General features: G+C 51.9%; 1 protein-coding gene across 17 annotated transcripts in view; it reads left to right on the top strand.

Moving 5' to 3' along the window:
• Positions 1 to 18,186, top strand: part of MCF2L (MCF.2 cell line derived transforming sequence like) — a 165,905-nt gene that overhangs the window by 99,933 nt on the left and 47,786 nt on the right. For 15 of the 17 annotated variants that reach the window (XM_024578945.3, XM_045186612.2, XM_045186613.3 and 12 more), the window contains 2 exons: positions 7,440 to 7,523; positions 10,741 to 10,855. In XM_024578945.3, coding sequence (XP_024434713.2) covers positions 7,440 to 7,523; positions 10,741 to 10,855 — 199 coding nt within the window. Of the gene's footprint in view, positions 1 to 6,975; positions 6,997 to 7,435; positions 7,524 to 10,740; positions 10,856 to 18,186 lie in introns of those variants that run through there. The other 2 variants (XM_045186623.3, XM_053916387.1) reach the window with 2 other exon arrangements.

Raw genomic sequence — 18,186 nt, 5'->3', positions numbered from 1 at the left:
CGATTAAAGATTTCCTATGCAAACGAATGAAAATGTAATTTAGTTTCTCCAGACAGCCTGTACGTTTAAGGAATTCTTATATTTCTCTCATCCTTTCCATTATGCCCACTGGTCATAGTGTAGATGTCCAAGACATACTTGCTTTCTTGGTTGATTTAAGACCTTGGTGGAGTTTGGGGTTTGTTTTTCTTTTACTTGAATCTGTGTCATTGGCTTAGTGAGTCCTGTGTTGGAATTTTATTTAAGACTTTTTCTTTGTTTTAATAAGCTAGCTAGAGTAGCATTTCCCCGAGAATGTTATTTTCAACATTAGTTCTGCAGTAGTTAGGAGGTGTTGTGCACACCCGGCTCCCCCCAAGTCTGTGACCAGTCGTTTGGGGGTGGCACTGCTGACCTTCCTAGAGCCTCTGCAATAGAAAGCTTGTCTGTGATGCTTTCCAAGTTTGTCTGACCATGGAACCCTTCTCTCCCTGATGGGAGAGGGCTCTGTGGGACATGCAGAAAAATGCTTTTCTGGGAGTTTGACCCCAGAGGCCCTAGCAGTGGCAGTCGAGGCCCCTGGGAAAAGGCCCCATGCTGGTCGGGGTAGCCAGGCAGGCTGTGGGCACTGCTGATACTCTGATATAGGTCGAGGCAGCTCAGGGGCCTTGGCTTATGTGCCATCTTCGTATGCTTGGGCAGGCTGCCTGGAGCCTGTGTTAAGGAGGATGCTGAGGCTTGCTGGAGCCGGCAGGCAGCAGGATACAATAGAAAACACCCAATGCATTCAGGTGAGGCTTACCGGCAGTTCTGCATGTGTGCCTTAGTGAGGTTTTCAGGTGATTCCTGTGCAGGCTTGAGTTACAGATGTGCTGAGCAAGTAGGCATACATTCTTAGAAAATGCAATTCTGGAGGCTGTGCTGTGAGGAGGCTCACAGGGCCTCTGGTGTGCACAGCTTCATCTGCAGAAATAGTGTCCACTCTAGTCCCACTCAGCCAGTTCTGCGTGGTGGACTGACCCCCGACACCCACACAGGAGGGTACGGATGGCTCCAGCTTGATTCTCCTGATTTCCTCCAACTGGGGGCACGGAAACTGAGAATTTTTTATGGGGAGAGATGTATTTTCCTTGATGACAATTTCAGTCAAGCACCTTTCATATGGGGTCTTTTATTTTACACTTTGTAAGGATTTGCTTTCTGAGATTAGGAAATCAAGGAGAACATTTGGTGAACTGAGTGAATTAACGATGCTTTGCACATGATGTGAAATTCTTATGCCTAATTCAATATCAAACACTCAGGATGTGCTGTGAATGAGCAGTCAGCTGCCCAAATCAGTAGAGATCTCACACATGTTGAGTGGGTAGACCACAGAGCCCTCCACATACATTATAAATAGAAATGGAGACGTCGCTCCCATCCCGGCCAAGAAGACTCAACAGCTGGTGGACAAGACATCCATCCCACCTGGCCTGTAGGGCTCCAAATGGGGCTTGGTTGGAGCCAGTGGCCTCTCCTCTTGTTCCTTCCACACACACTTTGCTCTTGGTTTGGAGATTCCTGGGGTGGGCTTGGTGAAATAGGAATCCTACCCAAGTGAGTTGGTGAAATAACCCCACTTGACCCACCACCCTGGACTTTGAAGACATCACTGTTGTATTTTGATTGAAAATAAACAAAATCCTTGGATGCAACACCAGGACAACAGCTGGAAGGGTGCCAGTCACATACAGGAAGTGAGTGAAGTGACTGGAAATGGGGTGAGTGTCAGGCAAATCCCCAGAAGCCAGGTGGCAGCACAGTCCACTCTCCGAGCCCTCCCCCCACACAGAACCACAAAGCAGTGAAGCAGGTTGCTCCACCCTAGCAATTACCTAAGGCTCTACCCCACATAATTTACAGGTGTCTTTTACAAGGAGTCCAAGCAGCTCTACCTAATATACGGAAACAAACACAGGGAGGCTGCCAAATTGAGGAGACAAAGAAATATGGCCCAAATGAAAGAACAGAATAAAACCTCAGAAAAAGAACTAACCAAAAAGGAGATAGTGAACCTATCAGATGCAGAGTTCAAAACACTGGTGATTAGGATGCTCACAGAACTCAGTACAGCAACAATGTAAAGGAAGAAATGAAGGCTACACTAAGTAAAATAAAGAAAAATCTACAGGGAACCAACAATGAAGAGAAGGAAGCCAAGATCCAAATCAACAATTTGGATCATAAGGAAGAAATAAACATTCAACCAGAACAGAAAGAAGAAACAAGAATTCAAAAATAAAATGAGGAGAGGCTTAGGAACCTCCAGAACATCTCCAAATGTACCTCATCTGAAACATAGGGGTGCTAGAAGAAGAGGAAGAGCAAGAAATTGAAAACTTATTTGAAAAAATAATGAGAGGAAACTTCCCTAATTTGGTGAAGGAAATAGACATACAAGCCCAAGAAGCACAGATAGTCCCAAACGAGATGGACCCAAAGAGAACCAGACCAAGACACGTCATAATTAAAATGCCAAAGGTTAAAAATAAGGAGAGAATCTTAAAAGCAGCAAGAGAAAAGGAGACAGTTACCTAGAAAGGAGTTCCCATAAGACTATCAGCTGATTTCTCAAAAGAAACCTTACAGGCAACAAGGGACTGGAAAGAAGTATTCAAAGTGATGAAAAGCAAGGACCTACAACCTAGATTACTCTATCCAGCAAAGCTATCATTTAGAATGGAAGGGCAGATAAAGTGCTGCCCGGAGAATGTAAAGCTAAGGAGTTCATCATCATCAAGCCCTTATTACATGAAATGTTAAAGGGACTTATTTAAGAACAAGATCAAAACTGTGAACATTAAAAAGGCAACAAATTCACAACTATCAACAACTGAATAGTTGTTTTGGAAAAAACTAAGCAAAGAACAAGAACAGAATCATAGTTATGGAGATCATTTGGAGGGTTATCAGCTGGGAGGGGGGAACAGGTACAGGGATTAAAAAGCATAACTGACAGGTAGAAAATAGACTGGGGGAGGTTAAGAATACTATAGGATATGGAGAAGCCAAAGAACTTACATGCACAACCCATGGATATGAACTAAGTGGGGGATGGCTGGAGGGAAGGCAGGTATTGGCAGAGGGGGGCAAAGAGGAAAAATTGGGACAACTGTAATAACATAATAAAACATACTTTTAAAAAAGAGCAGGATAGTAAATTCTTAATTATCTACAAAACAACAATAACAAAACCCCAAAAGCCTTGGGTAGAGACTTTCAGACAGATATAAATAAGAGAATTGGCACATAACAGACTTTGTGGCCCAGGGCCTGCCACCAGCTGCTGGCCCCTTTGTAGGAGCCTTTCTTAGGCTCCAGTCTCCTTTGAGTGAGGTCCGAGGTCACCAGTAAAGCTCAGGGACCAGCCTTTGAACTGGATGCAATTCAAGGCTTCTCCTAGTGCACAGGGGCTCACTTAACCTGGGACGTTTGCCACCAGTCAATGGATTTTCAGGGTCCCATGGGTTCTACGTCAGCCCCTGCCAGTGCCGCATTTTCTCTCTGCCTCAGGCGGCCTCTGGTGAGCAGAGCCGAGGCACGGCATGCCCCTTCAGTGGACAGGCATGACGAGGTGCTGCCCCCCTCCATTACAAAATTGTCCTACACGAAAGCAGATCCTCAAGTCAGTTTGCAAGAGGAAGGAAGCTTGCTGCAGTAGTCTAACTGTATTAGGGTGAGAGACCTACAGACAAAGCGTGATGCCGCCCCTGGACTCTGAGTGCTGCCCAAACCGGGCGGGATCTGGACAACAACTTTGTGTGAGTCCACTCTAGCACTGAGGGGTCACCCTCTTCGCCTCCTCTAGAGCTGAGCTGGGTCCCAGGCCAGACAAGACGCTGTGAGCCGGGGATAATTCCCAGGGAAGGGGTAGGTGGGCCATTTGTCCCTGCCGTGCACCAGTCATGGTAGCCTTCGCAGACGGGCTCCCAGAGCTGATGCTGGGAGTCCACTCAGCCTTCGGACCCCACGCCTAACCCCCATGTGCTCGCCACCCTGTAGAGGATCAGAAGAGAAGCACTGTCCTCTCCCATCCTGCACCCCTCCGACTCAAGGCCTTTCTTAACCTCTTCTCAAAAGTGACTCTGTGATGGGGTAATTGCCTGGGAGTCTCCATTTACGTCGGGGCGGAGGCCAGAATGCTGGGAAGGGTGGCTGTCTGTAAGGCTTTGTGTTCTCACAGAGACGTTCTGTGAGGGAGCGGGGCCCTGCCTGACCCTTTTATTGAACTGGCGGGTTGGGTGACCCCACTTCCTGTCCCAGACTTCTGACACTGGTGGAGCTCTGAGGGACTAAGGCTCACTTGTGTCACCGACAAGCACCTCCACTTCCTTCTGAACCAGTGGCCGCAGTGTAGCTCTTTCACACAATTAAACACAGTGGACAAGGACCTTAAAAAAACAGCACGAAGTGCAAAGTTGCCCCGTCCTTGAATGAGAATAAGGCCGCGTGCAGGATGAAACAGAACAAACTTCCAGAGCCTGTTGCCACGGAAGGCATCACGCAACAAACTGAAAATCACATTCCTTAACCCCAGGTGGGCGATGTTTTTAGTTATTTTCAGTTTTCCGAGGAGTGGCCAGTGACCATTTAAGATGTGAGTGCTCTTTAGATAGTCCATTTGTGTGAACATACCTCTGTGCGGTTTCCAACAGATTCTGCACAGAGTAACCCCATTTTTCAAACCTAAAATGGGGCGCTTGGTCTAAGGTACAATATTAGAATTAGTTCTACCCCAGAAAGTTCACAAGCATTGGCTTCCCCAGCCTGGCTACAGGGTAACGATTGCAGCGGTCAGCAAGCTCTGCACCCCACACAGCCTGCGACTGGTCAGAAATTCTGGAGCCAGCCTATGTGCAAGCCAGAAAGAACTTCGCCGAATTAGTTGTGTGCCAAGTGATGCTCTGGGAAGTCATTCTGCTGTTCTCCTTGTGCCAATTTGTTCCACACGTGTTCTTTGAGCTCCTTCCACGGGAACCACTGAGCCAGGCCCTGGGGGCAGGACAGCTGGGAGTGGCGGGCATGGCGGGTGCTCCTTGGGTGCCGGTAGGATGCTGTGAGGCCTGGCCCAGGCTAGGAGCCTCCCCGAAGGGTGACATCTTGGCCAGGAAGCGAGTGGGATTAGACTGGCAAACAGATACGGGCAAAGCATTACAGAGTGAATAGCTTGTGCAAGCGGGGCCTTGGCCCATGTAAGAAAGTTTAAGATTGTGAGGCAGCCATCACCCCGAGAGAAGAGTAGGTGAGGAGGCCCCAGAAACGTCCCTCACTGGAACCAAATTCACACGAACAGTGGTCCACTGAGACTGTCACTCTGTCGCAGAAAGTATAGGAGTGGTCAGTGGTGTCAGCCCTGTCTCTAGTACGTGGGAAAGCCGCGTGCCGTCAGGGCGAGCTGGACAGAGAACAGCCCGTGGTGTCCGTAAGTGAGCTTAGGAATGTGAGTTTGCTCGTAAGAGGAAGTGCTGCCTCGACGCCTCAGCCTTTCAGGGTCAAGTCTAAGAATTACTGTACAAATGTCTACCATCAGAGGCCGGGACATTCATCCTTTTCTTTGCTCGCGAGCTGGTGAAATCTGGTAGTTGAGTCCTGGGGGCAGATGTCAAGATCCAGGGCAGATGTCTCCAGGGTCACGGCAAGATCAGGGTGCCGCTCTGGCCCAGCATCTGTGCTTGTCACTGACGTCGGGTCCCCACTCGTCAAAGGATTTGCCAGCTCACCGTGTCTGTGCCATTTTCTGCTGCCCTGGGACGCCTCCATCCTTCAGGGAGACCCTTACCTCCTGGTGGTCTCTGTTTCAGTGACACACTTCTCCCAGGGTTGCAGGGCTGAAATGGAGGGCAGGTTTCACATCTGATAGTGTGGTTCTTCCTTTCTGTTGAGAGAAGAAAGAAGCGACGTAAAATCGACACTTCCAGGCTGCCGCATGAGTCGCACCTGGCACTCATTCTAAACAAGTGAGGTCTAGATTGTCTTAAATCACCTCATCCGAAATGTAAAATATATATCCCAAGCTCTCTTGGAGTGATTGCTTCCAATCCTGTTTCTCTCCCACAAAAGGAAGCCATGGCTGGGACATCTAAGTGCACACCCAGAAATGGCACGGTGCCACTAAGCCGTCCATGGGAGGCCCGGGGTGGTTCCTGCCTTTCTGCATTTAATGAGCGTTCACTGTCGTTCCTTTCCTGACCCCAAATGCTGCTGCCGCTCTGTTGGGCCCCGGCAGGCCCAGTAGCCCTATCTCTTGCCACTTCCTCTGCAACACCAGCAGAGTTGAAGGGCCAGCCAGTCGTGACGGTTGGTAGTTCCACAGATGACACAGGCAGGACCTTTGGGACCCGCCTCTTGTTTAAGTGTGTCACCTGTTTACACTTGCTTGTTTGCAAGACCAGAAGAACAGGATTTCGGGCTGATCTGTGCGGATAGCATTTTGCTTCCTCCACTGAAACCTCCAGGGTAAAAGATCTCCATGACCCATATTCCCCGTTTGCGAGGCATCAGTGTGAGTTGTGAGTCGCTTTAGAGAAAATGTGTCAATGCCCAAGACTGCAAATTTTGCCAAACTTCTAGCCTGGCATTGACTCAGAAGAGCCACAGACACCTGAGCACACCCGCCTTTTTGGCCCACCTGCCGACACCCCAGCCCGACGCGCTACGCAGTGACCTCACATCTTCAGTCAGTCTCCAGGTTTTCCCCTAGAGTCTTGCAAAACCTTCTTGCTCCTGGTCGATGTCACCAGGGTGTGGCTTGAGGTACTGCCAACTCACTCCCCAACTCCTCATCTAGAACTTGCAGCCTGCAGCCTGCTAAGCCGTTTTTCCTCTCAGCACCAGGCTCAGGGACTTGGCTCAACGCCCTCCTCAGTGTCCCTGTCAGGCAGGTGGTGAGGCCCCGCACGTGTGTGTGTGGAGGCTGTGGACCCACTAGAGCGGCCAGGTTCCTCTCTGAGCAGCAAGTCTCTGCGTAGGCGACAGGTAAGGGCCCCAAGAGTTGCCTGGACCACTTCCAAGCATGGGTGGAGACTCACAGAACAAAGCACGTCTGTTTTGGTGCTGCTCATTGACTGCTGGTTGTAGGGGTCAGTCCTGCAGCTCCCAGCTCACCCCCTCCTCGAGTCTCTCCTTCTGCCTGCATGTCCCTCTCTGTCTCCCTCCCTCCCACCCCGCTCTCTGCCTTTCTCTGTGCCTCTGACACACACCACATTTTAAATATTGATGAATCACTCAGCACTTAGCTTTTTGTGCTCTGAGAAACAAAGGTTTCTGCGTATTGGAAACAAATTTTTTCCAAGCACGTGACCACTGGCCCCTCAGTGGTCTACTGATGTGCAAGACTGCGTGGGGCTGACCCAGACTTGCAGCACGTGGGGGCAGTTTTTCTACCGAGTGATAGGTGTGTTCGTCTGCTCTCCCCCCAGATGAAATCATGCACCAGGACATCACCCCGCTCTGTGCTGCCGACATCCAGGACCAGCTGAAGAAGCGCTTTGCTTACCTGTCCGGTGAGTGCCGGAGGCGGGGGAGTGTGGGTCAGGTTCTGCATGGTGAGTGGTTGGCATCCCCTCGGCTCTGGTTCTCCATGACCTAAGTGGTCCTATCCCGCATAGTGGGAACTGGGGACAATCCCCTTGCAGCTGGCTTTTGATTTAACTGAGGGCCAGGAGATGCTGTAGTGATGCCTGTGAAGAGGGCAGCTCAGTGCTGGCTGGCAAGCAGCCATGGGAAGAGCTGGCTGGAGGTCAGCTGGTGTCCTGGGAGGGAAGCAGCCCCAAGCAGGGCTGGCTGCAGTCTCTTGGAATCCAGACATTTCCTGTGACAGGTGAAGTAAGAACAGGATGCTGTGGCAGAGTTGGCCTCATTCTTACAGCATCCAGGGCCTAGGCATTTCCCTCACTGAGCAGCTCTGGCTTCTGTGGCTCCATCCTCTGGGAGAAGGCCCTGTGGTGTGGCTGATGTGGGCAAGGGGCTGGCACTACTGCTGGGGTCTGTCCTGGGTAGCCCTGTATCCCCAAGGCTGTCTAGGTGCCGCCCTCCTCTCAGGTCCAGCTTCCTCCTCCACCCCTGTGAGGTGTCCTGCTGTCCTGTCCAGCTGGCTGTGGCACGTGACCCCAGCGCCAGACGGAGCTGGTACATCAAAGCAGCAGAGGGCAAGCTGACTGCCCCTGAAGCAGCTCCTTCTCAGAGCTGTGTGGGTCACCCCTCTGTCCGGGCAAGTCTACCTGCCTTGGGCGAATTCAGAAAAACTGGAGCACACCTTTCTCATGCTGTTAGTTAGGGGGGGGGGCTTCCTGAGAATGAAGGAGCTCAACCTGCGCCATCCTCTTGGCCCTCTTCTTGCAGCCAGTCCTTTCCCCTTGGCCATCAGGCTGGGGCTCCCTCCTGAACCTCAAGACCAGCCCTGCTCCCCAGGGCCTCCCTTGGCCTCCCCAGTGCTGCCCCCCAACACACAGACCCGAGGTGTAGCTCTGGGGTTTGTGTGCCCATGGAGCACTGAAGGTGTGAGCAGGAAAACAGAGCCTCTGGGATTTGTTGACAATGGAACAGCCCGTTGATCTTTATGGAGCAATCACTGTAAGGGGCGCTGGCCTCATGGAGGAAGGAGAGAAAGCGGGGCATCCTTAGGGGAAATAAAAATCCCCCAATAGGACGAGCCATGGCCAACGGCAACAGAACACTTAGGAAAGGAGCTGCGGTCTCTTCACCAGCTCCATTGGCTCCATCGCATCTCCCAACCTCTTCACACCACCGTCAGGTCCCCCAATGGCTCACAGCTATGTGCACTGGTGACCCAGACTCATGACCTTGACCTTCCGGCAGGTTGCATCCCACCACCCCTCAGCATCGTGTTGCCTGTTCAGTACCTGGGGAGGAGGCAGGACCCCAGGTTGACCCTGACCCAGACAGGTCTTCTCTCTGGGATTCAGATGCCGTCCCGGTGCTCACGAAAGGGACCTTCAGTAGTAATCAAGGTCTCAAATCAGCTGACGGTAGGATCAGCCTTGGTGGGCCTGACCTAATCAGCTGAGTCATCAAAGGGACCAAGTTCCTCCTGCATGAGGGATTCTGAGTACAAAGGACCAACATGACAGAGGTCTCCTGCCACTGGCCTTGAATATGGGGGGTGGGGCACCTGGCAAGGACTGTGTGCCTCTGGGGGCTGAGAGACACCCAGCCAACAGCAGCAGGAACTTGGGGACTTCAGGGTTACAACAGAGGGAGCTGAATTCTGTGAGCACCTAAAGTGGTCTGGAACACAAGCCTGGCCTCAAGTGAGACACAGGCCCAGCATCACCTGGGTTTCAGGCTGCAAGAACCTGCTGAGCCAGGCCATGACTCTGAGCTACACAACTGTGGGCTGTCGATTTATGTTGCCAAGTCTGTGGGCATTTGTTAGAAAATGAACAAACACCTTAAGCTTCAGTGTCTAAAACAAACCCAGACTATCGTGGGTTTTCATCAAAGCTCATGGGAACTCTCAAGCAAAACCTGGAAGGAGTCCTCCTTCTCCCCATCCCACCTCCCATCCATCAGGAAATTCTGGATAAGAACTCTGGTTGCATCCACCTCAGGGGCTGGCTGGAATATTGGGGGCTTTCCTCACATGGGATACCTTGGTCCCCTTCACGCAGTCTGCTCCTGCTTCCCTGGCAGTGCCTGGGCTTCCTTACTGCACAATGGATGCAGGGCTGTTGGATGCTTACATGATAACTGGTTTCCAGGAGGGAACTCAGAGTGAGGAGGGTGGACCCTACAGTGTGTTACAGCCCGGCCTTGGGAACTCTGCACATCACTTCTGCCACAGCGGATGGGCCAGAGTGGGTCTCCAGGCCAGCCTCAGGTTCAATGGAAGAGAAATGGGCCCCATCCCTGGAGGGAGCAGTGGCATCTGTTTCTGGCCCAGGACACAGGCAAGCAGACCGGAGCCTAGGACCCGTACAAGCCCTGTCTCTTCTCATGTACCCTCTATGCTTATCCTCCCAATCGTTTGTGGGACAATTCAGACCAAATTTGTCCCAGACCACATTCACAGCCTTCCTCTCTAAGGTCCTCCCTTCCCCGCTGCCCCACCGGATTAGAGCCATGCTCACCTTCCCAGATTCCAAGCCGCACCCCCTGGCCACTGCTTCTGACTCACCAATCCATTTTCTCAACTCTGTTTTCCCTCGTGCAATGTCAGAGGTGTCGCTCCCCTGGGAAAGTCCCTCTCTGGTTCCACCTGCAGCCTCCTCCACCTTAAAGAGCTAAAGGGGTGACTCCCTTCAGAACGGAATCGTCTAACACATGGAACATCGGAGGAACTACCAAATGCCCGTGCACGGGGCACAGCCTGCACCGAACGTCACTCAGTGTTTAAAATAACGTCACGTCTTTGTAAAGCTCAGGAAACTGTAGTTTAGGATGCCAGCTTTATATTCAACACAGTCTCAATTGGGTAGAAAAATACACTGAAAAAGGTTTGGAAGGAAATGTGCCCAGTGCTGTGGTGGCTGCCCCATCGTGGGAAGATAAAGCGTGATTGTTTTAACTCATCTCGCTGTCTCGTACATTCTCAGTATTTCCTTCAGTACGCATGCGTGTATTTCATAATGAAAATACAACATTGAAGAGCACACCGTCAGTTTTAAGTGAGATAGTCAGCGCTTATGAAAAGTCAGTCCTGTTCCGCTGAGGCCGCAGCACAGATGCCCGGGTTAAGTGCTGCCTGTGCTCTCTCCGCAGGTGGGCGGGGGCAGGACGGCAGCCCTGTCATCACCTTCCCAGACTACCCGGCCTTCAGCGACGTGCCGGACAAGGAGTTCCAGAATGTCATGACCTATCTCACCAGCATCCCCAGGTGCGTGTTGCTGAACCCCGCTGCGGCTTCGCAAGGGGCCTTTGCCGGATAAGGAGGTTGTGGCCGAGGGGAGTTCAGGAGCCAGCCGGACGTTACACAGCTGAGCAGTGGAAGATGCTGGATCAGAATCCAGTTGCTCGGTTGTTCCAGCTCCAGGGCTGGCATCCTTCCCCTCACCTGTGGGAGGCGTCCGGCGCCAGCCTGCCCCTCCTGGAGTCCGACTGAGCCCGGGCACATTTCCTCCCTCAGGGTCAGTGTCCAGTCTTTCATTAGATGAGCAAGACAGTGCTGGGAAAGGGTCTGTCTTTCCCGGGCGGGAGGCTGCCCTGTGGAGATGGCTGTGAGACCCTCCAGGGCAGAGGCCTTGTCCTCTGAAGTGGTGAGGAGGTCACCTCCCATTCTGGACAGGAGGCAAAGTTCAGGTGAGTGTCCCTCAAGGCCTGGTCCTAACAGGCCACGGACAGATACCAGCCCACAGCTCAGCGGTTGGGGACCCCTGCTCTAGAGCTTTGTGTGCCCAGTGGCGGAATGCTTGAATGGTGCTGGGGACTCCCTGGGACAAACCAGCAAAGCAGAAAGGGGCAGCAGGTTGAGTATGAAATGATGAACTCAGCAGAGGTTTTAGGGAAGGACAAGTTCAAATGATTTAAAAAGAAAATGGGGATGGCTGTGGTTGGCAGTCTGGCTGGTCTTCCAGAGGGTGGGCTTCTGCGCCAGCTTCCGGAGCCTTCCCTGCAGGGACCATCTCCCAGGGAGGGGTGGGGGGTAGTTCCATACCCAGGAGAGGCCAGAGCCCTCATCCCTCCCTCCCCTGTGGCCCCTCGGCCCCAGTCCTCTCTCTAAAGCCTGGGCAGTGGCGGGAGCTCAGCAAGACTTGAGGAACACTGAATGCTAAGTGTACACAGTCACTTCTCAGATGCCAAAGATATTCTTGGTCTTACAACATTGAGCTACAAGCTGGGGAACCTCCTCCCTTTCATCGAACCTCTTTCCATTCATTTCCGCTTTAGAAAACGCTGAGGAGTTGTTCACCTTTGCTGAACTGAAACTGGTTAGAACCTGAGGAACGCAGGGGCTGTGAAAGCTGAGAGCTCAGCATGCGCATGTACAACAGGGTCTTTGCTTACAGACCATCTCCCGAACCTTCCAGGGCCTCCCCACCCAACAGCTCACTTTCTCTCTGGTTGTACTCCTCCTACCCTCATTTAGGGATCTAAAGATCCTGGAGATGGAAACTCACCACAAGCCATCTCTGTGGTCACAGGCACGGTCGCCGAACCCTGGCCGAGGCAGTGGCTAGCCCCAGACTTGGTGCCTGGAGAGGGCAGCATTGCCGCAGCAACCGCTCAGCACCTGGCTGAACAGGCAGGAGGGGTGGTCATAGGGGTGCTTTATTTGGTCCCCCACTGCCCACCTAAGATGGGTTCAGTGAGGTAAATCCTTCCTTCCCTGTGGATGGAAACTCAGGTTTTCGGGTCACTCTTAGATTTTAAAAGGTCTAAGAATTATTTTATATCTGGAAATGTCAACACCCAACATTCTGAGCCTAATATAGAGATGCACCTCCTCCTCCTCAGGCCACAAGCAGGCTGGATGCTGGGCAGGGAGCAGCTGGATTTCCAGTCTCGAGACCTTCCAGGCTGGTGCCATTTCTCCCCTGGGGGTCACTACCCTTGCTGGTCCTCAGCACTTCTGGCCTCAGGGCCTTTGCACTTGCTGTTCCTCTGCTGGGTCTCTGGAGACACTCCGTCTTATACTCTAAGCCACACGGTGACTCTTCAGGGAAGCCCTCCATCATGCCCATCATCCCTTCATGCCCAGATTCCTCACCTATCAGGCTTATTGGCTTCACGGGGCTTGTCTGAAATGGCGGTAATTCCTCTGCAGCTGGGTTTCGGCCTCTGTCTACCCTAGAATGTAGGGCCTGTGAGTGGGTACATGGCGCCTAGGTAAATATTTGCTGCACAAGTAAACTTCGTCTGCAGGTGAATAAAGTCACTTCACGTGCCAGGCTGCCGAATGTGACATGGGATGTCCCCTGTGATTTCTTGCTCCAGCAAGAAAGTTTATCTCCTCTTCAATTAGAATAAGTGGCTTTTGTTTCTTTCATCTTTCATTGTTAGGGGTTTTTATCCTCAGGAGAAGGGAGCCTTTTCAGAACCCTGATCTCCAAGATTGCATGCACACGACATACGTAAGATCAGAGGGCAAGAAACACAAGTTTCCCTTTGAAAGCTGAGGGATTATTGCACCTTACACTGACTTTGTAGCACACAGTGCTGTAAAAATGACCGAGAGGCCCGTGCGAATATCTGAAACAGACCGACGGGCTCTGTTTCCAGGGAGATGGGATGTACGGGGCTTTCCTTCGTGTTTGTTTTATTCGTGTGTCTTCACTGTTGAGGAGGTTGAAAGCCAGAACGCCAGAGTGATGGATCTGAACCAGTCAGATCCGATGTGCCCTTTTCATCCAGAAATAAAACTCCTCAGCAGTAAAATCCAATACCTCCATTGTTTCCAAAGACAGCTGCAGTGCCATACCTAGCAGATGAGGGGCCGGCAGAGAGAAGTTAGGTGTTATGGGTGTAGCAGGCTGTTCAGGGGCCGTGAAGGTCATGCAGGTACCTGGCGCCGTGTGTACAACTGTGAGTCCACCAGCCTCCAGGGAGCTGTGTCAGTCACAGTACCTGAAGGCGGGTGCGATGCAGGACATCATCGCTGAAAGAGGGAGTAGTTTTTGTTTAAGGGCTAAAGAAAACGAGAGTGCAGTCTTCCACCAGTCCCCACAGCAGTCGCATTCCTAGAGAATTTAGTGTACACTGAAAATGTAGGGGAGAAACACCCTGTGTCTACAGGTATAGCATGGGTCCCCTGCATCTGTGTCTTCAGGATGAGGGACCAGCTTGGGACCAGAGGAAGACAGTGACAGCTGAGAGGCACGTCCACAAGTATGTGAAGTGGCCAAGGATGCTGCTCCCAAGTGTGGGGCAATCCCTATGTTCTCCTGTGAGTGTCTGGGGAGAGTTGTCCCCCACCCCATCATCTCCCACTTACCAGAGGAAGGGCGTGCTGCCACCTGATGGACACAGCCAGTATTGCAGCTGGTCCCCTCAAGTGTCTGCCCTAAACCAATTGTAGTCAGGGAGCTGGGCAGGCACTTCTAGAAAGAAGGAACAACTCCTCACCAAGGCAAGTCATTGGCATGGGATTTATTCCACACAGCTGCTGAGCCAGAACAGACTCTAAGTAGAGTGAAATTTAGAACCAGGTGTGTGGTTTTAAATGTCAATGCAAATTAAATGGACAAATCTCTCATGAAGGCTGCTTTAAGAGACACTAAATCTTGCAGTTGTTAACCAAGTGTTAATTTTATCCTTTTAAAAAATATATTATGTGCTAATTTTAGCTATTTTTCTGTTATTAATGCAAATGACAGGAGTCCAAATTTTAGCCATTATATTTGATTAGTAGTTATTGATCATTGTGAAATATTACCCTGAAACTAGCAGACTTCCTCCAGCTGTAGCAGACATATGTGAATATGAGGCAATTATTGTCCCTTGGAAGAAAGACTCGCCCAGGCTGGTGTGACTTAGCTGGTTGGGCATCGTCCTGTAAACTGAAAGTAGTGGATTCGAATCCCAGTCAGGGCACATGCCTGGGTGGCAGGTTTGGTCCCAGTTGGTGCATAAGTTAGAGGCTACCCATTGATGTTTCTCTCTCACATCAATGTCTCTCTCTCTCCCTTCCCTTCTCTCTAAAATCAATAAGCGTGTCCTCAGGCAGCAATTAAAAAGAAAAGGAAAAAAGAAAAATGACTCAGTGAAGGGAATCCTCAGGGAAGGGACGACTTTATGATTTATGGGCTAGGGGTCCAACCTGCAGCCCCCGGGCTACACGGGGCCCAGGATGGCTATGAATGTGGCCCAACACAAAACCATAAATTTACTTTAAATATTATGAGATTTTCTTGTGATTTTGTGTCACAATGTATTTAATGTGTGGCCCAAGTCAACTCTTCTTCTTCCAGTGTGGCCCAGGGATGCCAAAAGGTTGCACACCTCCGGTAGTGTATCAGCTGGCATTCAGCCAACAGGGTAGCCACACCGTGGGGGGGGTCCCTGTGAGCTCTTGCCTTGGTTACAGGGCTGGGTTTCATGCTCAGATGCCTACAACCCTTGCAAACCCTAGTGGAGTCTGTTTGCTCTCATCTGCCAGGCCTAGGTGGGGGCAATCCCAGGGACTTCAGAGGACAAGTGACAGGGAACCACATGTCCAACCCTGGAGAGTGGGCCTGTGACCTCCCTACAGACAGTCACATGACAGAGAAAGGCGCAGGAGGGTCCTCTGGTTGGTTCACCCCATTTCGGTCTATTGTGTGCTGGGCAACAGGGACCTAACAGTGAACAAAATAATACAGATCCTGCTGCTTACATTCTCGGTAAATTAACTAAAATGTGCACAGGAATCAGAGTACAAAAATGGAAGAATGAGAGGCAGAGGAGGGGAAGGGTGCCAGGGGGGACAGTGAGAGGGGAGCCCCCATGAAAAGTGACTTAGACTCATGAGGGACAGTCCTCACAAAGGTCCCCAGGAGGGGGGCAGAGGGATTAGAGATGGTTTGGGGGCAGCAGTCACCCTAAAACAGAGAAGCATGTAGGAGGGTCTGTTAGGTCTGAGATGTCACTTGCACGCCCAGGGGACTTCTCAGGTCGAGGGCTGGTGCCTTTGGAAACTGTGAGGTGAGTCTGGAACCCTGGGGCAAGGTCCCAGCTGGTGTGTGGATTTGGGGGTTGTGAGCATTTGGGCCCCAAGGCTGGGGTGGTGGGCAGAGGGGGAGCCCCCAGGTGTTCCAGCTGGGGTAGGTCACAGGGGAGGAAAAAGCACAATGGGAGGGAGGAGGTCAGCCCCAGCTGGGCCCTCAGGCAGGGAGGGCGGTGTGCGGCTCGACACAGGCAGGAAGGGTGCTAGCTCAGTATCATGCTGTGCCTGTAGCTGCTTACAGCCCCTTCCTCCAAGTGTCCCGGCTATGACAGCGCATTCTGTGGTCGCTTTACTGGTGGGCAAGACAAGATGAGAACGAGGCATTCGGTGGGAGTCTCGCAGCATGCAGGGCTTTGGGTACGCTGAGGGATGTCCAGGGACAGTTTTGGTGAAGGGTTTGGGGTAAAGTGTTTCTTAGAGTAAACTCAACAAAAATGGGAGGTAAGGGAACTGAGGCAGGGGGTGCAGACACCTCCTTCCAGGATTTTGCTCCCCAGAGGAGCAGGGAAATGCATCAGCTAGCTGGTGAGAGGGAGGCAAGTGGGATTGTCCTTCAAGGTGAGAGAACTACCGACATGTTCAGGCTGAGAGTAATGACCCAAAAACAGAACCAAAAGGGTGGCAACGTTTGATCGCTTTGACACTTAGCACGTGCTCTCCAAGCACCACCCAGCACCAACAAACTGATGGGGGCTACAGAGCCCGTGCGGGGGTGGAGTTCATGAACACCGAGGCTCCAGGGCCTGCCCCTCGGTCCCTCTGCTCCTGAAGTTCTAGAACCTGGATCTCCTCCACCGCCAAGCACCCCCACCCCAGCCCGCCTCCTGATTTCTTTTGACCCTGCTCTGTGTGTGATAAATGTCATGTTTCAAACTCAGTCTGATCCTGTGCCTCCCACGAATGGGGCCATTCCAGGTGTCCTCACACAGGCACCGTGTACACATGCACACACATGCACACACGTGCACGCAGAGAGATGCACACATACGTGTGCACTCACACAAGCACAGGGTGGCCAACGCTGAGGCAGTAGATTTCTGGCTTTCCTTTGAAAAACAGACAGAGAAGCCCAGGCTTGCATTTCCCCTCGGCGACCCTGCCGGAGGCCCTGTGGTGGGCCCCAGTGACTTCAGTCACCACCTACCCCAAGGCTTTGGAAGATAATATCAAGAGGATCACCTCCCTCCACTGCTGCAGTCTTTTCTCAGCCCGATTAAAACACAGTTCAAGGGCTCTTAAAGTTAATTGAAGCTGACAATGACATTGACTTTCCATGGACCTGGTTCCAATCATCCAGCTGCTTGGCAGGTAGAGATCCCATCTCCCAGCCGGCTATCAGTGATGGTCCACGTTCACGCTGACATGAGGCGTGCGTACACTGGTGTACCCACATGTAGGCATGTATGCACAACACACGGGCACACGCACACCACACATGGGCACACAGGCACGGACACACACCCACGTGCAGTGTGTATGGACTGTAGGAAAGAGTAAGACCGATACATAGGGGAGGAAACGGAAGTGCAAATGTGGTCTCGGACTCCCGGGCAAGAGCTCCGAGCACCCTCCACTGTGTGAATTCTAAGACTAACCCCAGAACCAAGCTGAAAGCTGACTCCCTCCCCACCTTCCAGCTGCCTGAGCTGCTCGTTCCCAGAGGTGTGTGCCCATCAGGCCATCAAAGCTTCAGACCAGTGGGACTCCAGCCCTCGGAAGCACCTTCTCACTGCCACTGTGATTTCCAATGGAATTTTCCGTTGGTTTTTAAACATGAAGATAGAAAGGTGTGCATGAGAACGCACCCTAAACAATTCAAAATGTATATGTGAAAAAGTGAGATCTTCACCTCACCCCCACTTCTTTCCCCCAGAGATAAGAGTTTGTCCTAACCCGTGCACGCGCTTCCCAAATGGGCCAGCGCGGACCTGTACCATCACAGCCCTCTGCCTCTTAGGCACCAGCATGTCCTGGACACGCCCCTATATCCACCTCTCGAGTTGCTCTCTCAGTGGCTGCATCGCACCCTCTGCTGGAGGTGGACCAAGCTCACTGAGTCTGCCCGTCAGCAGGGATTTCCTTCGCCCTCCTGTCTCCCACCCGAGTCCTGCGTGAGGAATCACCTTGAGCCCAGCCTAGCTGGCCTTGGCATTCTGTGAATGAGATCGGGCGCCTTGAAAATGATCCCATTTGTAGTTGTTCTCAGACAATCTGGCCTTGTGATCCTTTCCCCTCCAGCCATGTCTTTAGCAAGTAAAGGGCTGGTCTTCCCATTTGCCACTCCCGACTTTGCCCAGCCCCTGGTTCCACGTGGTCTGAAGCTCTGGGAGCACGTGACCTCCCGCACACCGATGGGTCCTGCCTCCATGTCTGTGGTTCTCCTGGGGGAGCTAGAGGCTGCCCATCTCCTTGAAATGTCTTCCTTTGTTGTAGTGACCTTTCTCTGTCACTGCCATCCAGTGTGACAGCCACTGGCCATGCGTAGCTATTTAAATGTAAAAATTAAAGCTAAATTCATGTAAAAGTTCAGTCCCTGGTTCAGGCCAGCCATATTTCAATTCACATGT

This window comes from Desmodus rotundus, chromosome 13 (assembly GCF_022682495.2).
Source record: "Desmodus rotundus isolate HL8 chromosome 13, HLdesRot8A.1, whole genome shotgun sequence".
Taxonomy (NCBI): domain Eukaryota; kingdom Metazoa; phylum Chordata; class Mammalia; order Chiroptera; family Phyllostomidae; genus Desmodus; species Desmodus rotundus.
This window is presented reverse-complemented; position numbering and strand designations above follow the sequence as displayed.